The sequence below is a fragment of the Pavona decussata genome, unplaced genomic scaffold, assembly GCF_977016875.1.
Source record: "Pavona decussata unplaced genomic scaffold, jaPavDecu1.1 SCAFFOLD_234, whole genome shotgun sequence".
NCBI lineage: Eukaryota > Metazoa > Cnidaria > Anthozoa > Scleractinia > Agariciidae > Pavona > Pavona decussata.
In genome coordinates this window covers 18000-43922 of record NW_028145639.1, presented here as the reverse complement: position 1 = coordinate 43922, position 25923 = coordinate 18000, and the positions used below count along the sequence as shown (strand labels likewise).

General features: G+C 38.4%; 4 protein-coding genes across 4 annotated transcripts; 2 read left to right on the top strand and 2 right to left on the bottom strand.

The window, feature by feature from the left end:
• Positions 1-30: 30 nt before the first annotated feature.
• LOC146457950 (mediator of RNA polymerase II transcription subunit 7-like) lies at positions 31-8374 on the top strand. Its single transcript, XM_085091125.1, has 7 exons — positions 31-177; positions 3099-3171; positions 3752-3846; positions 4479-4556; positions 5993-6066; positions 6959-7052; positions 8104-8374. Exons 1-7 carry the CDS (start codon positions 31-33, stop codon positions 8191-8193), a joined length of 651 nt encoding a protein of 216 aa, XP_084947251.1. The 3' UTR covers positions 8194-8374.
• A 681-nt stretch (positions 8375-9055) lies between these two features.
• On the top strand, positions 9056-14787 carry LOC146457948 (cytochrome c oxidase assembly protein ctaG-like). The gene is made up of 5 exons (XM_085091124.1): positions 9056-9659; positions 12582-12737; positions 13148-13273; positions 13523-13564; positions 14174-14787. The coding sequence occupies exons 1-5, from the start codon at positions 9237-9239 to the stop codon at positions 14300-14302; spliced, it is 876 nt and encodes a 291-aa protein (XP_084947250.1). The 5' UTR covers positions 9056-9236; the 3' UTR covers positions 14303-14787.
• Positions 10174-11747, bottom strand: LOC146457949 (uncharacterized). The gene has a single exon (XM_085091295.1). It carries the CDS (start codon positions 11495-11497, stop codon positions 10331-10333), a length of 1167 nt encoding a protein of 388 aa, XP_084947421.1. The 5' UTR covers positions 11498-11747; the 3' UTR covers positions 10174-10330.
• A 593-nt stretch (positions 14788-15380) lies between the features above and the next one.
• On the bottom strand, positions 15381-24954 carry LOC146457947 (uncharacterized). Its single transcript, XM_085091310.1, has 11 exons — positions 24803-24954; positions 23526-23916; positions 22118-22374; positions 20913-21113; positions 20188-20638; positions 17996-18046; positions 17764-17811; positions 17556-17603; positions 16952-17011; positions 16781-16834; positions 15381-16645 (listed from the first exon to the last, which is right to left on the bottom strand). Exons 1-11 carry the CDS (start codon positions 24867-24869, stop codon positions 16567-16569), a joined length of 1707 nt encoding a protein of 568 aa, XP_084947436.1. The 5' UTR covers positions 24870-24954; the 3' UTR covers positions 15381-16566.
• Between the last annotated feature and the right edge of the window lie 969 nt (positions 24955-25923).

The following is a 25923-nucleotide window of genomic DNA, read 5'->3' as shown; positions in this document are numbered from 1 at the left end:
ATTTCGATCGCTCCTTGAGGAACATCCAACATGGCGGCTGAAGGAGTGTGTCCCTTTCCCTTGCCTCCAACACAATATTACAAGCTGTACACAGACGAAAATGTGGAAAACAAAACAGCACCTGAACCACCACCTCCAGTGAATGGGGCTTACTCGATGTTTGGGGCTTCTTTTGAGGTAAAACGTGGAAATAATCGTTGAATCATCAGAGTATAATTATAAATCGCCATTGCATTGGTCAAAAAGAAGTTAATTTGGGAAGCCGATCTTTATCTTTCTCATTCTTTATCTACTTTGGATTAAGATTTCTGTTCTTGAAAAAAAAAAATTTCTCCAGAAACTAAAGAAAATAGAAAGAAATATAAAGCTTACAGTTTTCAACTGGTGTTGAATTATCATCAAAAACTCAATTTTCATGAAAACTCTAATATGGCCGCTGGTGACTGGGGTTGTACCTGGGTTGGCATTGAAAGGGTTAAAACACAGGGTTTAACCCCTTTCCTTCCTGATTTTTGTTTTTTCTTTCGGCTTTTTTAATATCAATGCAGTCAATATGTTCATAATAATACAGCACAGGGCCCGAAATTAACTTTTTTAGGCAGGCGCCAAGTGGCGACTGAAATTTTTTTTTTCAGTCGCCATATGGAAAAATGTGGTCGCCAAAAGCAGAAAAAAAAGTGTCAATAATCCTTCGCAGTGAAACACAAACCAAAATTTTTGGTTGCCAGATGGAAAATTCTGGTCGCCAATTTATCTTTTAAGAATCAGAATGAAGAGAACGCGTTTGTGTTTGGGGCTGCAATGGCGATTTATACACCTACCACTGAAAACCCACGACAAAAGAATCGCATGCCGGCTATATACCAGGGGCACCCAACGGATCGTTTTGATAAATTATCTGTTCGGAAGGCCCTTAATCCCCTACAATTTTCTGAGGGGAATTTTCACCTTGAACTTTCTTGATATGGAAAATTTAAGGCCTAGTCTTTTCGGATTGATAAAAATGTCGTTTCGGGACCGAAAAAAGGTCAGCTAAGATTTTCGGAAAGGAAATAAGACCTAAGGTTTTCGCGAAATGGACAAAAATGCCCTAGTAATTTCGAAAAGACTGAAGTTCCCTTGAATGACCGAACAGATAAAAATATTATAGCGCAGCCTAAAATGAACCTACAGAGCTTTAAAGGCACTCCAGATAGCCTAAAATAGCGTTTCAAGGGATCTGACTGAAAACTGTCGTTGGGTGCCCCCGATATACGCAGTTTCATAAGACTGCTAAATGTTTTAAGTCAACTTTATACCTTCTCTTGTCTCTACCTTTTGGAGAAGAAATGTACCCGATTGAAAAACTTCCGGTTGGTTCTTTGCTCTATGTTCAAAACCGTAAACGATCTTTCCTTTCGCGTTCTGTCAAGACGATCGACAGATCGCCATGTTGTTCGCACCAGGCCACAACCGTGCAGCATTTCTCGTTCAAAAAACATGGCGGCGAAGCTTCGCACTGCTCAAGCTGTGAAGCGTTGTGATAGATTTATAATAACAGGAAAATCGGTTTTATACTTCAAAAGCAGTGGAAAGGTAAAAAGTAAGTGACCAATTGGCGGGCGGCTTTGAATTTTATTTTCATCGATTTGGCTGAAAATCAAAGTTATTGTTTGTATGATGATCGTGGCATGAAATAGTTAATCGCCCGGTGGCGACCAGTTGTGAAATTCTGGTCGCCAGTGCAAAATTTTTAGTCGCATTGGCGACCAGGAAAGCGCAATTTCGGACCCTGCAGCACGTTTCTATTTAGAACAGTGGAAGCGAGATAATTTGGGAAATGGCCAGCCAAAAAAGTCTAAATGTCTGTCCACCATTACTGGGTTTGCATTAGAGAATCCTGCGATACTTCATAACCAGTCTTTGCGCAAGAGTTGGCTTTTGATGTCATACGTGCATCTGTTCATGGAGTTTGTCAGTGCGAGTAACTCAATCAAGAAGTGAAATTGATGTATTGTTGTCATTGTCTTCATTGAAACAGAGGAAAATTACTCTCGTCAGTTTTGAGCACTGTGCATATGACGTCACATCCCAGGAATTTCAGCTAGACCCAACCCTTTCCCTAGCTCCCGGCCATTTGCGAATCAAGTAATAATGGACAGCAGAAACCGAAAAATTATGTTTAAGTAATCAGACTTTCCATGTGAATTTTGAGATAAAAATTGGCATGGTACCTATTTAGTAGATGTTTGTCTATTTTCAAAGTCTGAAGAGAAAAGGACATGCAAAATTTTCGTTGTAGTAGGACTTCAAAACATCATCTTTACAGTTAAAATCCAATGCAGTGTGATCTAAATAGATTTATTAGTAGCTGTGGTTTGCTCATCTTCTTCTTCTTTCACATTCTTCTCTTACTTCACAGCCCTTGACCATGTTCCTTGACTGGGGTTTGTGTTTTGATCGAAGCCTGTTCACCATCATCATCTTCTTCAGAATTAATCCCTTGTAAAGACTTTTCGGAACCATGCTAATCATAGGAATAACTTTAATTGTGGAAATAATAATTATATATATTAGGCTCTGGTTGCATGACAATTTCAATAAGAGTTCCTTCTAATGATAATCATCCTGCACCCTCGTGTGGAGGGGCTGCCATTTTGAAATATTCCCAAACAAAACTTTATCAGAAGTTTCATCTAGATTTCATTTGTTTGAGGACATATGTTTATTTATGTCCTCAGTCATTGCGTGACACAACATAGGGCATATATATACATCCTTTGAAGAGAAGGGGTTAAGTAAGAAAAGATTAAAAAAAAACTTGAAGTATAGAGCTTATTCCAAAATGGCTACCATTTAACATTCTTTTGTTCATATTCAAGTTACCTTGTTTGTAAGCTGAAAAACCAAAAGAATATTATTTTAACCTTGAACAAGATAAGAAGGGCTTATTTGAATGCAAACAAGCAAACAAACATTAAATGCCCGGGAGCCATTTTTGGCATAATGGTTGTGAGTATCATCTGAAGAAAGGTGTTAAATCATTGTCAGTGTTGCGAATGATGGCAAATTGGTACTTGTGAAACTGTTTAAATGTCTTTTTATTATTTTATTTTTAGACAGATGAATCCATTATCAGGCCATTAGAACTTCAGGGAATAACTAGACTTTACACAACACAAGGTAGATTTGGTAGGTATGGAAGTGTACCCCATTAGCAGTAGCATTCTCTTGCCCATTTCTGCTTCCATCTCTTAGTTTTGTCATGTGATAACTTTATTCTTGTGTCAAAGTAAAACTTCAGCTGAGGGAAGGACAATAATAGTGGGAAGTATATAAGAAGAAAACACAGGTTACAAGAGAAACCCCTGTTAGCAGGGTAATGGGAATGTCCTGAACAAACCTTTTACTGAGCACTATTTCTGATCTTATGCTACTGCCATCTGCTGTCTCAAACTTAAATTTGACACTTGAAGAGATGACAAAAATTTAGTAATGTTTCTGCAAATTGGAGACTTTTTTTAACAAAATTGGGATTCTGAGATGGCTTTGGGCAAAAAATCAGTTGAGAACCATGAAAATATTGAATGTGGCATATCTTTTTTTAAGACACTTGGAACATTTATCACCCCTACTAAGTTAAACTTTTGCAGAGTATTTCAACTTGTAAAACTAAGTTGTGTCTCTGCTGGGCAATGTTTGGCACAGTAGGGGCAACTCATCCAAGTTTACCTCTCCTTATATGTCACAAATCATTTTCTCTTTTTTGTAGATCGAATAAAAGAGCTTAAAAAATTAAACCATTCAATAGTGATCAATTTTTTGGAGCTACTTGATATCCTCATCAAGTCTCCTTCATCATCTAAGGTAAGAAAAAAAGTCAGTTGTTTTGCTTGCTCTATAAAAAGTACTCAAATCTACAACATTCTAACGTTTGAGGTATTTGATAAACATATTAAGATAAAAAGTAATGATACAAGCAAGGAGCCATGTTATGCTGTCCTCACATGATCAAGTTCTGATCATGCAAATGAGATTCAGTGGAAGTGGCACAAAGTCACAGTTGCATTATTAGAGTATGAATAATAAAATAATCTTCTTCACAACTCGGTTATTCATTACATGCTTTTATTGCAACTGCAACTCTATAAAGCTTTCATTGCATCTAATTTGCAGGATTCGACCTTGGCAATGCTGTCATGAGGACATTGATATGTTGTTCCTTGCTTTGATTGTTAATTTTTACAAGTCTTAAACATTACTTGAAATAGATAGTGATATAGAGTGTAACCCTAAATTTCTTATTATTTTGGTTTTTTACCTGTTACTGAGTGCAGAAGATGTTTGGGAGTTTTGGGTACCCTAGAATAGAAAGGTGAACTGTAGATAGATGGCCCTGGTGTAATACAGTGGACAGATTAGTTTCATACACCAAAGGAGGCTTGACAAAAAGAATTTTGCTCTCAACTCTACTGGCTTTACTTATTGTTATTTTTCAGAGAGAAGAAAAACTTGAAGACTTGAATTTGTTATTTATTAACATACATCACTTGATCAATGAACTCAGGCCTCATCAGGTTTGTTGTTGCTTAGCAACCAATCTAGCTTTTGAAGTGTGTTCGCTTAGTAGAATCGTCATTAAGGTTGGCAGACATGAGCAGTCATGGTGCAGGGACATGTAGCAGTGATAAAATGATACAGCATAATTAAGTAAAAGGAGGTTTAAGGCAGACATGTTGCAGGGAAAAATTAATAGCATTTGCATATGTTCACAGGAAAATGTTGTAGGTACATGTCTCTGTAGTTATGTGGCAGTAGCAGGTTCTTCATGTGTGGATCCTTTTATATTCATGCCAGGCATGACCTTTTTTTGTTCTGATTTCCCTGTATTAAAGATTTGCTATTGTGGTAAATGGTTTAAGACAGATTTCAGTGGTCAGCCCAATGTGATCATTAATTCAATAGCTGATAATCCACTCATAATTCTAAAGAACCACTCTAGAAGCTAAAAAAAAAAAAATAATAAAAAAATAACCTTTGTTTACCCTCGGCAGTGTTTTTAGCACAAGTGCTAGTGGGGCCGAGCATTAAACTTTGCAAAGAAATAATTTAAATTGAAAATAACATGGTTAAAAATCCCAACTGGCAGGAGGCAGACCAGCTGGCTATTTACAAGCGCGTCCGAGGAGTTGAACTTGGGGCTACTGAGAAACAACTCTATCTAGTGGTCAGAGCTGGACCTGAACCTGGGACCTCCGGATGTCAAGTCCGGCGCCCTAACCACTCGACCACGCTGCCTCCCCTCTCTTTTTTTTTTTGGTCACGATCAGCTTGCATGCAGAACGTTAATTAGCTGGAATACTCATATGTAACATGACATATTTAAGCATGTTAACCTTAAAAACATTACTTGGGCCCTAGAAATAACAAATAAGTAAGCACATTACAAAATATTCAACAACCCTTGGCAATTTTCTAGGCATTGCCTCGTTTTAGCCCTGCAATCTACCCTCATGCTACTGAAAAACACTTGTTGTCAGGCTTAGCAAAGACAACGAGAGCTCACTTGAGGCTCAAGACTAACTTTGTAGCTCCCTAGCCCAGTGGCTTCACTTGCACCAAAACAAAATTTTCACTTGCTGCAGTTTATGAAAAGGGGAGGGTGGAAGGTCAGACTTTTTTGTTAGATGTGTAATAATAACTAAGAAAACTCTCCCACACCTGTAAAGGTTTTTTCACTGTTTACAAATTGTATTATTTGCAATTGAAGTTTCAAGTTGTCCTTACAATTTTTACTAGCTAAAATAGCTCGTGAAAGCACAAAACATTCTAGCCAAAACCTTCTGCCTTGAGCCCTGCTACTAAGGGCTTCATGTGGAGAATGAGACAGGGAGAATACCCAGTTTTTTTACTGTTTAAGACTTGCTAACATTTGTTGGGTCAGTTGTCAGTACTAGTATTTTTGAATCATTTTTTGGTTGGTGAGCTGGCATTTTGCTGGGTGATATTGCAGGCACGGGAGACATTAAGAGTGATGATGGAAAGGCAGAAACAACAGCGACTTGAAACAGCAGATAAACTGAACAAGTAAGTTTTGGTTTGGTGGACAGGGTCCTGAGACTAGAAATAGAAATGAGTCATCCAATTACTTCTGTTACCTAAAATAAAGGGTAACTTGATAATCTGTCAATAATGGAATAACCCTATCTACTGGCATTAAATTCTTCTGTTTGCTTCATACTACAGAGCCTCTGTTTTTCACAAGCTACAAGTGTGGATTAGACTTGACTTTTTGCATTAAGAACCATAAAATTCTGAATGTAAGCCCTTCTAGAATAGGCCCACCTACAGATGAGGCCCCCAAGTCTTACATGTAGCTCCTTATGATAATAAGGGTACTTGAATAAGAAACACATGAACTATTATGGTCCATTGTTTTAGACTGTTAACTTAGTGCATCAAGGTCCTTTTAGCTGTTTTATTGTCAATCCTAGCCAATGTTACGTGTAGGTGAAAAATAAAATCTGGTGAAGTCTTTTTTAGTAAGTATAATGGCATATAGATGAAACTGAAGGTACTTTTTTATTTTCTCTTTCTAAAGCTTATTTACAAAATAGTGAATTAAAGCCAGTTACCAAATGAATGGTATTGGACAATTGATCTGCAATGTAAATATTATTGTACTTTAATATATGCAGTATTAATAATTAATGATGTATTGTATTTTAATGTACGCTGTACTTAAAATAAATGATGTATTGTACTTTAATGTATGCTGTATTAATAATGATGTGAGAATGATGTATTATTCAGTAAATAACACAGGCATGCTCAGAGAAGTCAGGATTCGAATCTAAGACCTTCTGATTACTAGTTCGGATGTGCTACCACTGAGCTACAGGAGGCTCATGGGAGCTAAGGCCTTTAAACTAGGCAATGATGTATTGTAGTTTAATGTATGCTGTATTTCTTGCTACAGGCACTTGGACAGAGTTGTTGCAATGCTCCAATCATGTTCAACTTCTTTACAGACAGCTGCTAGACAACAGGATAGCTCATTGGAGCAAATGGAGGTACATTACATAGTTTAGAGACAGTGCAACTTTGTTGTTTTCCCCCACTTCCCTTAAAAATTCAAAACTTAGAGGGGAAGCATTTCATGGGGTGGAGAGTGGGGGCTGGTACAAAATCTAATAGTGGATGGGAGCCGAAAGCAGGTCCTGATTGTGCAGTCTATTGCCAAGGAAAAAGACAATTAAAAACAAATTGATTTTTAATTCCGAGAGTGTTTTAAAAATCTTGAAGGAATTTACCCAGCCATCAGTGTATTTATTTATAGATTTGCCCAACACTTAAGCAGGCGCAAGAAACAACAGGACATGAAGTCCCCTACTAGGTTACACACCAGACCCACCCCTTGGACATAATATTAAAAGAAAAGTCCCATCCCATCTCTTATTTAAGCTCCTCTAATATGATTTACACAATGTAAAGTACAAAACAGTGAAAAGAATAGTCCAGACTTCTTTCATTGTTACCCCTTCTCTACAAAGTTTTAAACTTTTGTCCTGCTCCACCTATCTTGCAACAAAAATAATAAAGAAATTTTGTCTGTAGAGCATCATTTTCTCAATATTTTGAGTCTTATTTCTCTGTTGATCTTGAAGTAGCAAGCTAACTTCCTCTTTATTATTCAACACATCTTAAATAACAATTCCTCAAAATATGTTTATGGGATATTGTGCAAAATACAATGATTCTAGAGAATGTAACAAAAAAAAAAAAGGACTATCTCCAGCTTTTCTGCAACAAAACTGTACTTTGTTGTCAGCATGTTGAATAATAATAAATCTTGCAGCAGATCACCTGATTTTAGCCAACTCAGCCTACAGACTTGTTGATGTTTGCTAAGTATCAGGGGATATTCCGTGCAATTTTGTCGGATAATAAATATCCTTGTTGTCTAAAACACTGTGAGTCATACACTGTGTGTGCTCTATTTAAGCAACATCAACTTACATTCTTTTGTTTATGTAATTTAAATATTCCACAAGTTTTGTTCACTTTGTCTCTTCTACCATCGACAGCTTGTCTTTAAAATGTACCCTCTTCTCTTTACATCAGGTTGATGAATCAAAAAAGCACAGAGGGGAGGACAATGACTTCAGCAGAGAAGATGAAATCATGTGCAGTGTCCTGGAAGAGATCTCCTAGTCAGATTTACTCCTGTCATTTGAATTTTCCTTATACTGCCTTCAAATTCACTATAGTTACATACATTAATGACCTGCATGCTTAAGACAGACAACAACAGGCACTTAAACCCCGTGGCAATCTTGTATATACTTTTTGGAAAAATAGAGATTTTGTAAATAATAATAAAAATATATATGTATATTTTTTCACTGTATTATTTAGTATCTAGAGTATCAGGAGTCAGTGAAGTGTGTTTGGTTTTCTTCGGTCTTCTCATCACACCTGTTGCAATATGATGTAACTTATGTAATGATACAGTTTGAAAACGAGAAATGAATTTGAATTCAAATGTGTCAAATTCCAAATATTCAACTTTGCGTCGTTTGATATCAATAGTCTCCACCCCTCAGACAGTAATGGGATATTTCCACATTGTCTTTCAAGGAGGTCAAGTAGTATGTCTACCCTGTTTTGAAGTGATGACATGCTATTGATCTCCAAGAATTGACACTTTATTATAATGACAAGTTAACCTTGATAGATCAGCATAATAAAAGATAACTGGAACAACACTGAAAAATGAGACTTCTATGTCTCATTTTCGACTACTTAGAACTGTGTTTCTTTTGATTTAACACTTCTAGGTAAAAAATGTAGATGAAATATATAAATTTAGTGTGGGGGGCATCTGAACAGTGCATTTGTTCCAGCGGAGGGACATCTGCTAATTTTGTTTACAAAAAAGAAAAAAAAAATAAAGTAAAATATAATAAAGGTTAGAACTGATCGAAGTTGGGTGGGAGAGGGAGAGTGACTGGGTGCCTTGTCTTCCCTTCCCTTCCCTCCCTTGTAAGCACCATCTCTCGCTCCATTCCTTCCCGTCCAAGAAAGATGCAAGATGGCGGACAAGGCTTATCGTTGTTGCATAAGCGTGGAATGGTCAACACTTTGTTAAAATGTCTGTGGTAACATGAATGGATAGGAACCACTTAAACTAAAACGGTTAAGCTTCTTCGAGGAGGAAATTGATATTTTCGCTCACTCACTTACGTATTCTAATCATGTCCCTTTCACAAGTTCTTCGAAGCGCTGGCCGAAGATGTTTTCCTTTCAACTCACCTTCATATTTTCATCTTCAGAGTCTTAGATTATCACGCGTACGGTTATCAAGTTTACGTTTTGATGGCATTCCACTTAACGTCTGGCAATGTTCACAACGAAGGATGATCTGCTCTTCTTACTTCAAGAAGATCGATGTGGCAGAGACTTGCACGTTTCGAATTCAGCAAGAGAATTCCCTGAAACTGTTCTCAAGTTTGATTTCTGGTCAAACGAGGCGTTTCACTGGGACCCGTGTCAGTTCTAACAGTTCTTCAGCTTTTAATGAACGGAACAGGACAACAGCTATTTATGTGATTGCTTTAGCTATAACAGTTATGGGATTTTCATACCTTGCTGTTCCTCTGTATCGCCTCTTCTGTCAGGTCAGTTGTGTACTGTAATATTACTACCGGGTATACACTCTGTCTTGAACGGTGGGATATACTTAACGGCTTGGAAACCTAAGTAAATTTTTATAATGACAGGGAGTCAAACCTTCCTACAGAATGATGTTCTTATTCCACGTGTATTCAGGTTTTCCAGTTACTGGAAAATCGAAAAGGTTCATGAATATTGGTTGTGTTTTCACTAGGACAATTTTGGCTAGATAAAGCTGGAAAAGTCCGGAAATACAGTGAAAACACCTTGTCTTGTTTCTTAGTGAGTTAAAAATGAAAGCTGTTTTCATGTGAAAAAACAAGGGATTATCTTGCCTTAATAATAATAATAATAATAATAATAATAATAATAATAATAATAATAATAATAATAATAATAATAATAATAAAATCTTTCTTTATTATAATATTCCAAGCAAAATTGATATTTACAAGTTAAAAGTAGAAAAAAAGAGCTATTAAAACCTATTTACAATGCAATATTTAAAATTCATTTCGATTAAAAAAAAAAGCGACTATTTCCAAGTACAACAGAGCTATTTTCAAGCACAATTTTTTAACAATAGTAAGACTAAAATTTTGATGAAATAAAAAAGTTGTTAAAAAGATCCTAAAATACTAATTTACAACGTCACGCCATCATTCACTTTCTAAAATTAGCGGAGACACGCTTGGCTAGCGTTTAAGCGGCAGTCATCAATGAAATCCCCAAATGGAATTTTGTGAAAAGGTGTCCTGGAGCCTCGTACGCATGTGTGTACCGACTTTAAAATCTCATAAGAAAGCAATGTTCTAATCCAAGTGATAGTAATGTGATAAGGTTCCTCATTCTTTTCTGAGAGCTTCTCGGCTAGGCGTTTGAGAAAACAATTGCAGTCGGCTCCCATCCCACCGTTGGTTCCAAAAACTAGGGGAGTGAAAGATCCCATTTCAACGTCCAGCACCCTCTGTTGGTACTTCCGCTTTTTCTCTTCTTCCTGCTCTTTAAAGATTGTCGATGTTGCTTTTCCCTGGTTACACTTGGAGTTAACATGCGTTACTCTGACATCGAAAAATGCTGTAACTCCTCGAGACCAAAAGCCCCCTGCCTTCATGTCCAGTCTTGCCTCCGGACTTGTCACCGCGCTTCTGAGGTTGAATTGCTCATTGTCGAGAGGTTGTAGTTGTGGTTCGACTTCAACGTTGGTGCAAACCTTACCAAGAAAAGAGGTAAGTAGGTTGCGGACGCCATCATGTCTCTGCGCCACGAACCCTCCCTTTTTGCATGACAGGGCATGGCAGACGGTATACTTCTCCCCACAAACACACTTGCTTGGTAAATCAGACAGGGGAAAATTATACCTTAAACGCAGAGAGTCTCTGAATTCTTGTTTATTCAGCACTAAGCCTTGATCGACAAGAGGTACTGCGGTAAGCCACGAGCTCGCACCCTTGTCTTTCGATTGGTTAACTGACCGCAGCAGATCCGAGGGTAGAGTGGAATCAATACTTTCCATTCTCGATTTCACCGACGCAATTTTTGAAGCTTGATGTTGTCTTTTTAACTCCTCCGTGGACCTCTCGCCTGCCACCATGAAAGTGCTCTGTTTGGTGATGGAATCTACGTGCGATGCTGTTATTGTTGTAGAAGCAGCAAACTGCTGTGGAGCTTCAAACCGTAAGTCAGGTACGCCAAGCCCTCCTTGAGCGGGTGTCAAAGTAAAAAGCTGACGCAGATTGCTAGGGATGGGCTCCGTTTGACCTAATAGTGTTGGGAGGAGTAAGTCGTCAATCGCCTCTTGAATAGGGTCAACGTAATCTTCAAACGACTCTATTGTGCGCATGAAATAGGTAAACTTGGATTTGTAACCCTTCGTGAAAACAGTGTAGGCTGCATGAGGCTGGCTCCTTGCTATCTCAGATAGGGCTTCGAGTTCTCCTTTCCATCCAAGGACCTTTTCCCGACAATATTGATCTTTGAACTCTTGAGATCCGATGACGGCCCCTAAGTGGCGCTGACCTTCAGTTGTAATATTAACCTCATCTCCAAACACCTTCTTTGCCTCAACTGCAAGTACGTCCGACTTGACAATCAGCCAGCTCTTTGGTCCATTCACTAGATAACCATACTTCTTCATCTTAATAATAATAATAATAATAATAATAATAATAATAATTAAGCAGAAAAACTAACGCGGAGAGATTTCGACGTTTTACATAAGTAAGTAGACAAAACTAAACTGAAAACAATAGTCTATTGTTCTAAGCCAGTGAGGTCACTTGATGATTCACTGGCTTAGAACAATTTGTTCTAGAGTAGAATTTGAATAGAGTAGCCTGCATATATAACAATCATTTCTGCATATGTAACAATCACTTCTGGTTTTCTGGCAGCATGAGATACCTTTCTCTTTTTGTGTTCGCCATATTCTCATTAGGCAAGAAAATCAGAAACTAGCTTCCGCTCATTAGGCCGATCAGATGCACTGCCCCCTTATTTCGAGGTGTGGCTTTATTTGCTGTTGTTTATGGACAGATTAGGTCTGGTAGGAATGTCACCACAATGAATTATAGGCTTTAAAAACAGCCAATGCTTGAAACTTTAGCACTCCAATCTCTTTACAGAGGACAAATTACCTTATCAACTCATTTGATAAAACCAAACATTTGTTTCCCTTGGCTACCCCGCTGATCTCTGAAAGACTTAATGCAATAAATCAGTAAGGGTCATTTTTCTAAGCAGACTGCAAGTGAATAAGGGACTGACCATTATGTTTTTGGAGGGGTGGGGATGAAAAATCCTGCAAAAAAATTATTTGCTTAAGCAAAAAAAGCCTAAATAAATTGTTTGCACACAAAAATAATAATAATTGTTAAATATTCCGGAAAATGGAATTTTTGTTGGATGTTTTTACTTTCTCTATTTAGGCAACAGGGTTAGGTGGGACAGTGAAGCGTGAGGATGCTGGGGAAAAGATTGAGCAGATGGAGAGAAAGCCAGAAAGAGAGCTCATCATCAGGTTTAATGCAGACAGGAGTGGTGCCATGCGATGGAACTTCAAGCCTCAGCAGACTGCTGTCAAGGTAGGGCACACATTAAAACAGTCGCTGAAAATGTCTTGATGTGGCACAATTCAGATAGAACATGCTGCAGGGAACTCCGCACCCTACTCTTTTTGAACAGCCCCATGGGTTCTTTTATGTCCACTTCCACTTAACATCAAAGGACAAAGGAGACCAGGCCAACCGATTAACGTCACCACCCAATGATGTCATCACCTGAACTTGGACGAAGTGTTAAGTGCAACCAGCATGATCATACCTGTTCAGTTATTTTAATAAGACCCTCATTGGTGGTTTGGCCAGGGCTTGAACCTGCAACCTTCCAACCAGCAGGCTGGTGCTTTACCCACTGAGCTAACCGCGTTGCGGAAACTGCTGAATTGTAATGACATGAATAATTGTTTTTTAACAAGGCCTGTTGTTTATTGTAGCTTGTACCAGGGGAGACAGCCTTGGCATTTTACACTGCAACAAATCCTACTGATGAACCCATAACTGGGATTTCTACTTATAATGTGATTCCTTTTGAGGCTGGACAATATTTCAACAAAATACAAGTAAGAAAATTCATCTGTTTAAAATAATGCAATAAAGAAAACATCTACCTGATTTAACATTGAATGCAGGGAAGCATGTGATGTGAATGGAAAGCTTAAGATGCTGGAAGCTATAATCGAGGTTCTTGTCTAATTTTCAATCTGTCAATGTTTCTTTTTTAAGCTTTTATGCTCATGACAAAACTATAAATCTTGCTTGTAATACCTACAAGTGAGTCTTGTGGCTCATAACATCCTCTTTTTTGACAGTGTTTCTGCTTTGAAGAACAGAGACTTAACCCACATGAGCAGGTATGACCTCAGTTTCACTCACGGTAATCATTTTATGGTTTATTATGAATTCACAAAATTATCAGCTCCCAGTTGGCTTGTTAGCTCACTTGGCAGAGCATTGCATTGACCGATCGCAGAGGTCATGGGTTTGAATCCCGTTCAAGCCTGAATTATTTTCAGGATTTTTTTTGCAGCTGCTAAAGTTGCATACATAACTGAGATGGTCTATTTTTTATTAATACTAAATTTTTCTTATCAGGATGCACAACTAAGATGCACTTTATTTGCATTGTGGTTGGGTAGAGTATTTTTTGCAGTTTGTTTGGGGTGGTGCATTGGTAACAGTGCGTGCCTCGCCCTGGTTAAGTTAGTTGTTGGCTCTCATGCTTGGTCTAAGATGCTCCTGTACTGATACTACAGTCCCCCTCCCCCCTAACATCATAAGCCAATATTTCCTAATCTAACTTGTCTGGAACACGCTCAATAACTGATCCCGACATTCAAGCACTATACAGCTCAACTACCAAATCACCACTGAAGACAAACACACAAAACTCTTGAAAGTCTTAATACGGGAAATTTTGAGTGTTATTTTGCAAGGCTTTCATTTATTTTGTTTCTTGTCAGGTTGATATGCCAGTGTTTTTTTACATTGATCCTGAATTTACTGAAGACCCAGCCATGGTAAAAGTGGATACAATCACACTCTCCTACACATTCTTTGAGGCAAAAGAAGCTGAGAAACTTGGAATATAAAAAGAATAATTGCTTCGCAGAACAGTTGTGGAATGTCTTTTACAAGATGGGTATTTCCTTACTAGCGCCTTATCGCTGATGGCCGTCTGTGTACAGTAGAATCTGAAAAATGTTTTCAAATGGAAATTTTTAAAAAAGGCATTTTCTTGATAAAAAAAACCCTCATATTTTGCTAGCTTTTATGAACTTATTGTAAAGTGTGGTATCCATATGGTGGTAAAATGTTGGGGAGCTAACCTTGCTATTGCCTGCAATGTTTGTGTGCTACAGAAGCATATGCTTTGTGAAGAACAAAATATGTTTAAAAGATAAAGCAAAATTGTAGGAGTCCATGTGTTTTGTCATAAAGAGATGAAGATCCAGAATTTGTGGTGTTTTAATGGAGCTCTCTGTCTCCCAAACTGGAGGGAGGGAAAGAGAGTGGTTGGTTGAGTTTCGCTTCTCTTTTGATAACTGTGATAAATAAAGAGATAACCTGTAGCGTATGTCACAGGCTTTAGATGAGTCATATCTGGTCAGTCTTTTTATGATGCATTCTTCTTCCGTGTTTGGTAGAAAGAATACATCACATCGAGATGCATCTGGTAAGTTTACTAGCACATATGTTGTAGGTTAAAATGAATCCAGGTTAAAATCTATGATTTCAACCTAGGTTGATTTGTATTTTTTTTTTGTTAAGGTTGGGTAATTTACATCTTAAACAAAGGAAAATACAAATCAACTTAGGTTAAAATCATTTAACCTGGGATTCATTTTAACCTACAATACATACATGCAGCTTGAAATGGATACCATTCACTGCCTCAGGCGTCCTTGTGCCTGTACTCAATCCATCAATCACAATCGACTAGTCAGTCAATCAATCAATCAATCCATCAATCATGATCGATCGGTCAGTCAATCAATCAATCCATCAATCATGATCGATCAGTCAGTCAATCAATCAATCCATCAATCATGATCGATCAGTCAGTCAATCAATCAATCATGATGGATCGGTCAGTCAATCAATCAATCAGTCAATCAATTCATCAATCACGATCGATGGATCAGTCAGTCAGTCAATCAATCAATCAATCAATCATAATCAATCGATCAATCAATTCATCAATCACAATTGATCAGTCAGTCAATCACTCAATCAATCAATTACAATCGACAAGTCAGTCAATCAATCAATCACGATCAATTGATCAATTCATCAATCACGATTGATTGATCAATCCATCAATCACGATCGATCGATCAAACAATCAACCAATCATGATCGACGAGTCAGTCAATCAATCAATCAGGATCGATAAGTCAGTTAATCAATTAGTCGCGATTGGTCAATCCATCAATCACGATCGATCAATCAAATGCACCTCGTGGTTTTAAATCCCGATAAAACACTCCATCAATCCATCAGTCACAGTCAATTAATCAATTAAGCACGATCCATTGATCAATCAATCCATCAATTACAATCGATCGGTCGGTCAATCAATCAATCAATCAATCAATCACAATATTGATCCGTCAGTCAATCAATCAGTCATGATCAATCAATCAATCCATCAATCACAATCGATCAGTCAGTCAATCAATCAATCAATCACGATTTATTGGTCAATAAATACATCAATCACTATTGATGGATCAGTCATTCAATCACGATTGATCAATCAATCAGTCCATCAATCACAATCGATCAGTCAGTCAGTCAATCAATCAATCAAATCAATCACAATCGATCAATTAATCAATCAAACTCCTAGCTCTGCACTGAATGAGGATATTTCACATGGTACAAAAATTGCAATTTTATTGTTTGAATTCTTGTAAAGCGGGCATTTCACCATTTATTTTCAGTTTTTATATTAATTTCACTGATTTATAGTGGGATTTATAGTGTCCCCAATTAGCGCTGCAGTGCAAACTTCGAAACTTCAATGAAGTCATTCATAATTCGCCATTTTCGGCGTCTTGTTCATGTTTTCGATCTTAAGCATTTTATTTACTGATTATGGGGTTTTCTGAATCAGGTTATTTAGGTACCTGCTTGGGTTTCACGCATTTGTCATGAATTCTTGCTGTTGGTACATTTTCATGATTTATTTTACACACGTTTGCATAAAAAATGAAACATCCAAAATTCTCCAGTCACTTCTATTTCCTGCAGAAAATTAAATATTTCAAGACAAATAATGTTTTCTTATTCAGCATCGTTTTTCGAGAGACGGCTTATGAGAGAAACATCGACACTGCTATGTGACGTCACATCACGTGATTGTTTTGTAGTGAAGATGACTGGATGTCCCAAAATCACTGTCGTCCTCTAGTCTGTCCAGGAATGACATGCTAGGAGAGAAATAAGCTAGTGTTACACCAACACAGCAACAAAACATAACTTATGCCTCGGACTCATAGCTACCGCAGTTGTGAGTTGTAAAAAGAGTGAAACTGAACTGCAGGCTTAGTTTTATGCGTTCTTACCTCTCGTAGAGTGTACTTTCTTCTATTTTTGTAACGGAGAAGCGAGAATTGCAACTAAAAATAACAAAAAAATGTTTTATTATCTCACCAAAAAATTAGTTTTGTTTGATACTAAAATTAGGACTGCAGTTTTGATTTGCCACTCAATTGTAGTTTGTAAAGGGAACTAACCTTTCATACAACAGATTGTCTGCAGATTTGTCTTCATAATCAGGAGTCTGCATGGAAGGACTAAAAATAACATTTGAAACAGTTAAGGCCCCGACCACACGTATACGTTTACGTTCGTAAACGTATATTTTTCTTTTTGTGTGTTTAGGCCTCCCGTCCACACGTAAACGACGTAAACGATTTCTGTAAACGGATATTTTCGGAAACGCCCGCCACGTATGGGCAGTCAAGATTTCATATCAATTCTGATTCCTAGGCGGTCTCATTTTATTCTTCAGTTTCCTATCGTTTACGTGTGGATATATGGATAGACGTAAACGATATGTTGGGGGATCATCGTTTTCGTTTACCTGTGTACAGAAACTTTGTATACGTTGGCGAACGTAAACGTATACGTGTGAACTTGGCTTAGGAGCGTTTGAATGGCTAACCCGCGATCGAGCCGCATTATTAATTTTTTGTTTCTTCGCTCTGTAAACTTCCCGCTGGAAACGCGAAAGGAAGTTTAGCGAGCGATCCATGTTGAGGGTTGCAGAGGGTAGTTTTAAATCTTAATTGTAGCCAGCTATGAAACCAGGAATTTTACAAATAAAACACATCATACTTATCGTATAGAAGGTTTTCCTGTGAACACGTTGTTTGCATGTCATTCCTAATAACGAAATTGAATAAGAAAAGTCAAGTAAGTTTAAAACAACTGCTAGGAGTCAAAAGTTGTTTGGTGGGATGAGCTTCGCGGTGGGATACTCTGTAAATGTGAATTAGCAACGTTTGAAAATGTTAAAAGAGAGGTAAAAGGACAATATACAAACCCGCCGGTGTCGCCGAAATCCTCCATGGAAAAAGACTTCTCAATCTCACTTTGTTAGAAGAAAAGACAACAACTTTAAGATTTGTACCGACTGATAAACGAACAAACAAAAATATGCGAGAACATTCGTAGCAAGCTTCATACTAATTGTCTCGATACAAATGTTCATGAGACTGGGATTAGGAAGAAATACATCTTCACAAACAACAGGAAACAAGAATGAACAGGCTCACCTCATGTACACTTTGGCACCTGTTCCTCTTCGTGGTGGGGCACTCTGTGACCTGTGAAAAGCATAAAAGATAAACTCAAAGTTTATGAAAGCCGGTTAACTTTGCGTTTGAACTTTTTGAAAATGCTCTGGGTTTTTTCCTTGGTGTTACCCTCTCAGCTTTAATTTTTCAGAAAAAATGGAAACCTGTATATTTTAACTGATCAAACTGTCACGCCCATGAAATAACCTTGAGCACACTGAACACGTGTTTCACCTTCAATTTCAAGCGTATTAGGGACCGTTCATTTTTTATGAGCATGGGGGGGCTGGTGGGATTTGGTTATTTACCACTACGAAACTGTATGACCCCCCCTAGCATGCAATTTTTTTCCACATGGCCCCCCCCCCAGCAGAAACAATTTTTTCTGATGATCCCCCCCCCCCTCCCGCCCAACCAGAAACAAATCACACTCCTAACTTTAACAAAACGCTTATGTACTGTTTATATCAAAGATAAACGTAATTGTTACTGTGATTTCTTTACAGTACTATTAAAAAGTTACCGTTCTCTGCTTAGGTAAAGATTTCTCTTGTTTAAAAAAACGTTTTATAGCAACACGTTTACGACCACGGCAAACCCTAAATTTCCATTTAGATTCTCAAATGAACTAGAAAAATTAATCAAGCAAATGGTTAACGTGAAAAAACTCCCCTTCGAGTAGAAACAATTAATACACGTACAGATCTGACTAACAAAATACGGATCGAAGCATACCAATCAACGATTACGAGTCATATTAAACAGAAAAAAACAGCGGACACACATATCAGGCGCGTAGGTAAGGGTTAGATAGGGGTGTTCGTTGAGCCGCAAATTTTAATGAGCGCCGGAGGCGCTCTTACTAGGGGGGTTCGGGGGCATGCTCCCCCGGAAATTTTTGAAAATCTAGGTTCCCAGAAACCTCATTTCCTGCATTTTTAGACCCATTTTAGGCGAATCACAAATTTGTTTTACAGCAGCTTTTTAAGCTATATACATCATTTCTGCGGCATAATTGTTTCAACTTAAACAAGAAAGTTCAATGTACATTCTGCGCCCTGCCAAGTTCTGATAGCTATTCGATCTGCTGATAGTCATACACCAAGCTGGTAAACTGCATCATTCTCGGGTGTAGGCCTTCGAACAAATTGACTATCTCGTCAAGATTGACAAGCATATCATATTTGATATGCATTTAGAACCAGGGCGGACATTCTACTCACTCGCATGGTACACCTCATGTAGTTGTTCAACCCCCTCATTGTGCTTTTTCTTCCGCCAGTATTGATCTTCAAAGGGGGTTCGTTCAAACCCCTCGAACCCCCCTCCTACGCGCCTGGATATTAAAGTACTGCTATTAAAAATGACAGTTACAAGCTTTTCTGAAGATGGCCTCTGCTCAGATTTACCGTCAACTGAAGTCACCAACAACAGTTCTATTATTAAAAACTAATCTGGATGTTCACACTAGGCATACTACTGAGTCTACTGATACTCCTGGGTTCAAATAATTTACCAATCAACAGTCTTTATAAAAGTGAGTACTATTAAACAGAACATTAAACAATCTATTGATACAGTTCTGAGTACAACCACTTAATAGAAAACTACTCCCCCACGGATGATTCAATAGTGAGACTGTTACGTTTTTATATTGATTTGAACTTGTACAAACATAGGTGTCTACTTCAGTTTATATTCATTATTGCTTTTCCAACAGATATGCTTCATTTCCTCAGTTGTTGTTAATATGAAATGCAGATTTCGACCTCAGTATGTAAAACAAATTAAAAGTGGTTAGGAAATTGAAATAATATTCAATTTCTTCATCTGTTTCTGTGTTGAGCCACTTTCAATTTCCCCTACTAGCCAATTATTTCTGGTGACCCCCCCCTCTTTCACTCAATTTTTTTGGTAGCCCCCCCCTTTAGTGCCATTTTTTTTCTCGTGGCCCCCCCCCCAAATCCCACCAGCCCCCCCATGCTCATAAAAAATGAACGGTCCCTTAACTCATGACATAATTTAACGACACAGTCATTTTGTAGGAATTACACTCAAAATAGCCCACAGCTTCAGAAAACGTTGAATAAAACACAACGCATCAGGGATGCTTCAGCTTGTTAGGATATATCTTCGAACTTTTTCCTCAACCTTTTCTGTCGTGAACTCACCTTTTTCTGCGCACGACAAGTAAGACGATTATTAACAGCAGCACGATAACACCAGCCACGGCAGTACCGACCAGGAATTCAGTCCTAAGGAAGATTCCATTCAATGACTTAACCTCCTCCCCTCGGGGCGCCATACTGCTACTAACAGAAGGTAGGGTGGGGAGTGTACTTCTACTACTTGATATGACGCTGCGTACCAATGAACTTTGGGAAGTCTCAATAATGACACTGGAATGAACAGTAGACTGACGAGCAGACGAAAATACGACACTCCGCTGAACCGAAACAGATGACATCAGAGGCGTCGATGATGCGGTGATGTGGGTTCCCGGATGTGTCAAGAATGTTGTAGTTGAAGGTTGAATGGAAATGGTCTTAGTGGCTTTGCGAATTGACGATATCATTGTAAGCTCCAAGGCTGGTGAGGTTGTGACAGTGACATTTAAAGAACCTTGAAATGAAAAGAAAACTGTAAGCCCCTGAGTTAGAACTTGTGGAAACCAGTGAATGATTCGAGTTTCACCAATTTCACTTTCACCAGAATAACCAGTTTTCACTTTCGTTTTTTCAATTTTTTTAACTGCAATCTATCCTCTCGCCAACAGAGACGCAACATACAACGGAGAGAGTCTAGCGAGGGAAACACACTGCTTAGGATTGGTATCGATTTTAGCAGCAACAAAGCTCAAGTTTGTCCTGATTGGTGGAAGCCAAATTTCACTTACGTTTGCAGCCAGTCATCGAGGGGTTCGTCCATATCCCGTTCTCTAAACACGTGGTCATCTGTCCCGCGGGATTCTCTGAAATGTACCCGGGACTGCACGTCACTGAACAGGTGTCGTTAAACTTGTTGCGATTGCTTTCTTCACAGCGAGCGGGCTTTAACTCTCCGTTGGCAGGTTTTCTTAGAGGAGGACAGTAGATTGCTGCGCCGAGAAACAAAATGGAAAAGCAAAAGAAGACATGTAATAACTCGGGCAGTCATGTAGCAAAAATGAAAGACGCCTTTAAAAAAAAACAAAAACCGACGGACCGATCGATCGATCAATCAATGTATGTAAATGTATGTATGTAAATCTTTATTTAGACACGCAAAATCATCAGTTAAGCTTAAGTTAAACACTAAAACTTATTACAACTGCTTTACAAGGTTGCCGTGTGGGAATCCGATATATCAGCTACCTTCTTGATATTATGCTTGAAATGCTCAACGAATGAAGCATTTTTTAAGCTTTTGGGCAAGTTATTCCATAACATGGCCCCGCTCAATCATCATCATCATCATCATCATTATGTCCTCACTTAGTCAATCTTAGTCAATCTAGATTGACTGAATCACTCAAGCGAGCAAACAAACAAAAAACGCAGTTTTTGATAAATTCCCACTACTGAATTGGTAAATGGATTCCTAAATTAGACCTATTTAATTGACAATTATCGATTTTAGCCGGACTGTGATTGTTAGATGACTTTATAGATCGTCATAGGCAACAACAATAGTCTTTCTGTCTTTCTAAATGAAAAACATACGAACTTCAAATAGCCAATCCACCGCTCAATTTACTGACATAAGGGTATTATGAGGTTGCTGCACACTACGCTTACGTCCTTTATTTTTCGTGGGGTTTTCAACAACGAAACGCGAAATAATCCATAGTACAGAGGAATAAAAGCAGTTACTCGCTTGGATGGATAGATACTCCGCATGAAAAAACTGTAGGACTCCATCGTTAACCGATGAAGATTTGCTTTTGGTCATTTGACCATTACTGTTAGTTTAGCAATAACACCTATCTGATAGGGTTTTCGAACTTGAAGTTATCTGTACTTTCCATGCATCATTGAATATGATTTATCACGAAATTTTACTGTGAAAATAAAACCGCTTAACTTAGCCCTGCCAAAAAACTAAAGAGACAGCAGTATTTACGTGTATAGTAACAGTAATAGATCGTGTGACCACTGAAATCCCTTGTGGCACCATACGGGTGAGTTCCACCATAATCGTTCAGTGTTAGCAGTGTGAAGAACTCTGTCTCGTAGTAAATATATTCTAAGTTTGACTTGGCACCTCTGACTGCCTGACAAGTCTTACTGCCGTACGCTATCAGATAAAAAGGAGATTCCAGGGGAAGATTGATGGGAGTCTGGTGCAGTCCTCTTGTATTGCAGCAGAAGTATATAAGGCTGTTTGGAAGAGGATAAATAGGAAAAAAATGAATGCAGATTAGAAACAGTCTCAATTAGAAAACTTTTATCCATCTTTACAGGCTGAACTGTCTCATGACAAACTCACATCTAGTCGAACTACATAAGCAAGGGAACCTTTTAGGGGACCATTGTTGGGAGCCTACAACTCCCATACCACGCTTATGTCAAAGCCTTTTCAAAGAGGTTTCAGAGTACCATTTTCCCGCGAACATTTAAATTCCGGTCCGCATGAAAATTATGCAAAGCTTTTGATTGGCTTGGAAGGCTCCCGCGGGAGTCTGAATCGGTAGTAACTTCAATCTAAAAATATATGTCTGTGATATATAACAAGGTACTCTCTCCGGATAATGAACGCCTGACAAAACTGAATGCAGTTTTAAAACATCAGCAAAGTGATGGAATTTCATTTCATTCTATTTTGAAAAGAAGATTACTCAGAATTTTAATTTTTGGTGAAGTAATCTCACTTTGCCTTTTTATCGGTCATTTTGCTGAATTTAAACTGGTTTTCATTACTTTTTAACAATTTTCGATGGTTTAAAGGACAAACAAAATTGAATGTACTCTCCGCATATCACTGTATTCGCATTACTGGTGGGGGAGGAGAGGGGATTGGTTCCTCCAACCGAGAAGTGCAAATATTTTCCAGTTTGGATGCCTCTAACGCGCATGTACACAAATGTCACCCGTTTTTTGCCAGATACCCAAGGCAAAGGGGAAAAAAAAGAGTTAGAGCCCAGAAACAATGGATTAACTGATCAGGATCTTTTAGAAGTTTGAAAAAAAGACTACAGCAACGTTTTCAAAGTTAGACACTTCTTTTACAGACAATTAACGCGCCCATAATGTATGATGTTGTTAGGAACGGATCACATTTCGGTTTTTTATACAGTCCTCTCTATAATCTTATCATTTTAGTTAGGAGAATCTACTTAAAGATCAAGAGATTCCATCCCTGTCAATCATTTCCTTTGTTCTCATTACAGTAGTGATCTGTAAGGAGAAATAAGATGTTGGTCAAAATATAGAACAATTTTTATGTACATGTAACGCGAAACGTTTTCTGAACCCGAGAATGAATTGTATACTGTCCACACTGGCATTGTAGCCTTAGTAATAACACTTACGTGTCTTCGTTGTACGTTCCAGAGGGTAAGGTTCCTCTATGATGGTTTCTGTTTCCACCTATAGTAGGATTTTCGTCGTCCCACGTAACCCAGCCAAGCTTCATTCCCGAAGGACATAATATTCCCGTATGGTAAACGCAATATTTTCCCAAAGGCCACATCGACCTCTGGGAATCATCAGTTGTGTTGGTTTTCATGCAAAACGAACGCTGAACATCGCCATTGCGGACAAAACCTTTCAAATGGAATTGAGCTGAATGGTGGGTGTCTGGGTTTGTATCTTCGCAATCTTGATACAAAGTCCCCGTTTTCCATGTAATTGATGGATCAGGCGGACAGCCGTTGGCAGCCATTGGCAAACCATACTTCCCTGAAGGCCATCTTGTTAACCCTAAAAGGAAAACACAAGTCCCACACACTAAGAGTGAGTGTGGGAAATTTGCAGCGTAGAAAACAGTGCATTGTAAAGATTTAAGCAGTTAGGAGAGAACGCGAAACGCGAAACGCAACTCGCAAGTAGGACGGGTCCCACCCACCCTCGCCGGACTCGCGAAACGGGAAAAGCAACTCCGAGTAGCGCGGGTTCCACCATCCCTCAACTCGCATACACACATGCATACATACATACATAGCGACCCGTTTCTGTCTTGCTAGCTTCGCGCGCGCGTTGGTTAGTAACTTATGAAAACCTGTAGGAGAAGCGAACAATACACAAGGAGAACTGAACAATAACACTTATTCTGCTAGAATCAAATTAAACAAACTGTTGTGAATTTAATATTTGTGACGTACTGGTACAGTGTACGCTTAGACGACCCACGGCGCAACGCCAGCAAATCGATGCACAGTGTATTAAAAAAATATTAGTGTAGTTTATTCATCTATCTAGAGTTGAAGAAGCCTCAGCTGACTTCCTTTGGAGCCTCGAATATAATCTTGAACCTAACAAACACTTTTTCTCGTTGAGGAGCTTACGGAGGAAATTGCATGCTCAATCATCCTGAATATAAAAGCCTACTGGAAAGTTAGTCTGCTGCCGGGGGCGCTGTTTCCCTAGACGTCCCAGTTTTCTTCGCCCAGATATCTTGACACTGGAACAATCCCTAAATTTCGCAAAATATTGGGAACAAATATACAGCACTACAGAAAAAAAAGCTGAATACTTTTCGTATGAATAGTCACTCAGTCAGGTCAAAGATCAGCTCATCCACAAACTCGGGAAAGAGCGTTTAAATATATATCTCACGTACAAAACATATTTCAGAACATTCAAATACCTGAGATCGTAGAAGATGTTCTAAGCAGATTTAAGATGTACAGCGAAAAAACTATGGATACCCGCATTGTTACCAGTGTAAATTACGCCAGCATTTTCGTGTGCTGGCTAATCGCAGGGTCAGGCAGCCAGTCACAACAAGTCAAGTACTACTGATTAATATTTCACGAATTAATTAATTATTAAGCGATTACATTCAAGGGGACAAGTTTCATTCAAGGGGATAAAGATTCAGGTTAGTCTCCTACGCAACCGTTCTTAGTGACGACACTAGGAACGTTGCGTTAAAAGCGTTACGTGACGACACTAAAAACGGCTGCGTATAGGGGACTAGTTCCAGGTCCATTTGTTTGCCTTTTTTTACTTAATTGCTTTTATATTAGCTTACATTTATATCACAGTATGTCGGTTTTATTTTAGATTTTTGTGCGGACTAGAAATTGATACCAAATTGAGCCGAAAAAGAAATTGTAATACAGTCGAACCTCCACTAACGGCCACCTCTCCACAACGGAAACCTCTCTACAACGGCCACCTCTCTACAACGGCAATGGCCACCAAAGTGCGTCCCCAACTGCCAAAATAACCTCTCAACAACGGCCAATACAGTTCTTTTCTGTAAAAACCTTCTTTTATAAACTGATGCAGTAATCGACATTTGTCTTCGGAACATTACGTTTCTGTATCCATTTTAATGATATACGTATTTTGATTGTGTTCCATTTATATGCTGCAGTAAGCATAAATTTTCTGCAATAATATAGCCGAACCTTGCTCGTTTCGTCTTGTTAACATTTTGATTCAAAGCATTATTTGCGTTTTATTGTGTATTTTATCTATATATATTATTTAAGATTGGATTACCATTATAGGCTACAGTAAGCATGAACTTGGCACAATAAACATGTTGACTTCCTGAAAAAATAAAGGTGTCATATTACACCCGTACCTCCCCATAACGGCCACCCCTCCAGAACGGCCACTTTCTTCTGTCCCCAAGGTGGCCGTTGTGGAGAGGTTCAACTGTAGTGGGAGTTTTTTCTTTTGCTGAGCTCATCTATTTCGTTATGACTGAATTTCCGCCTCGGTAATTGAGCCTGTTTCTTTTAAATACATTATATT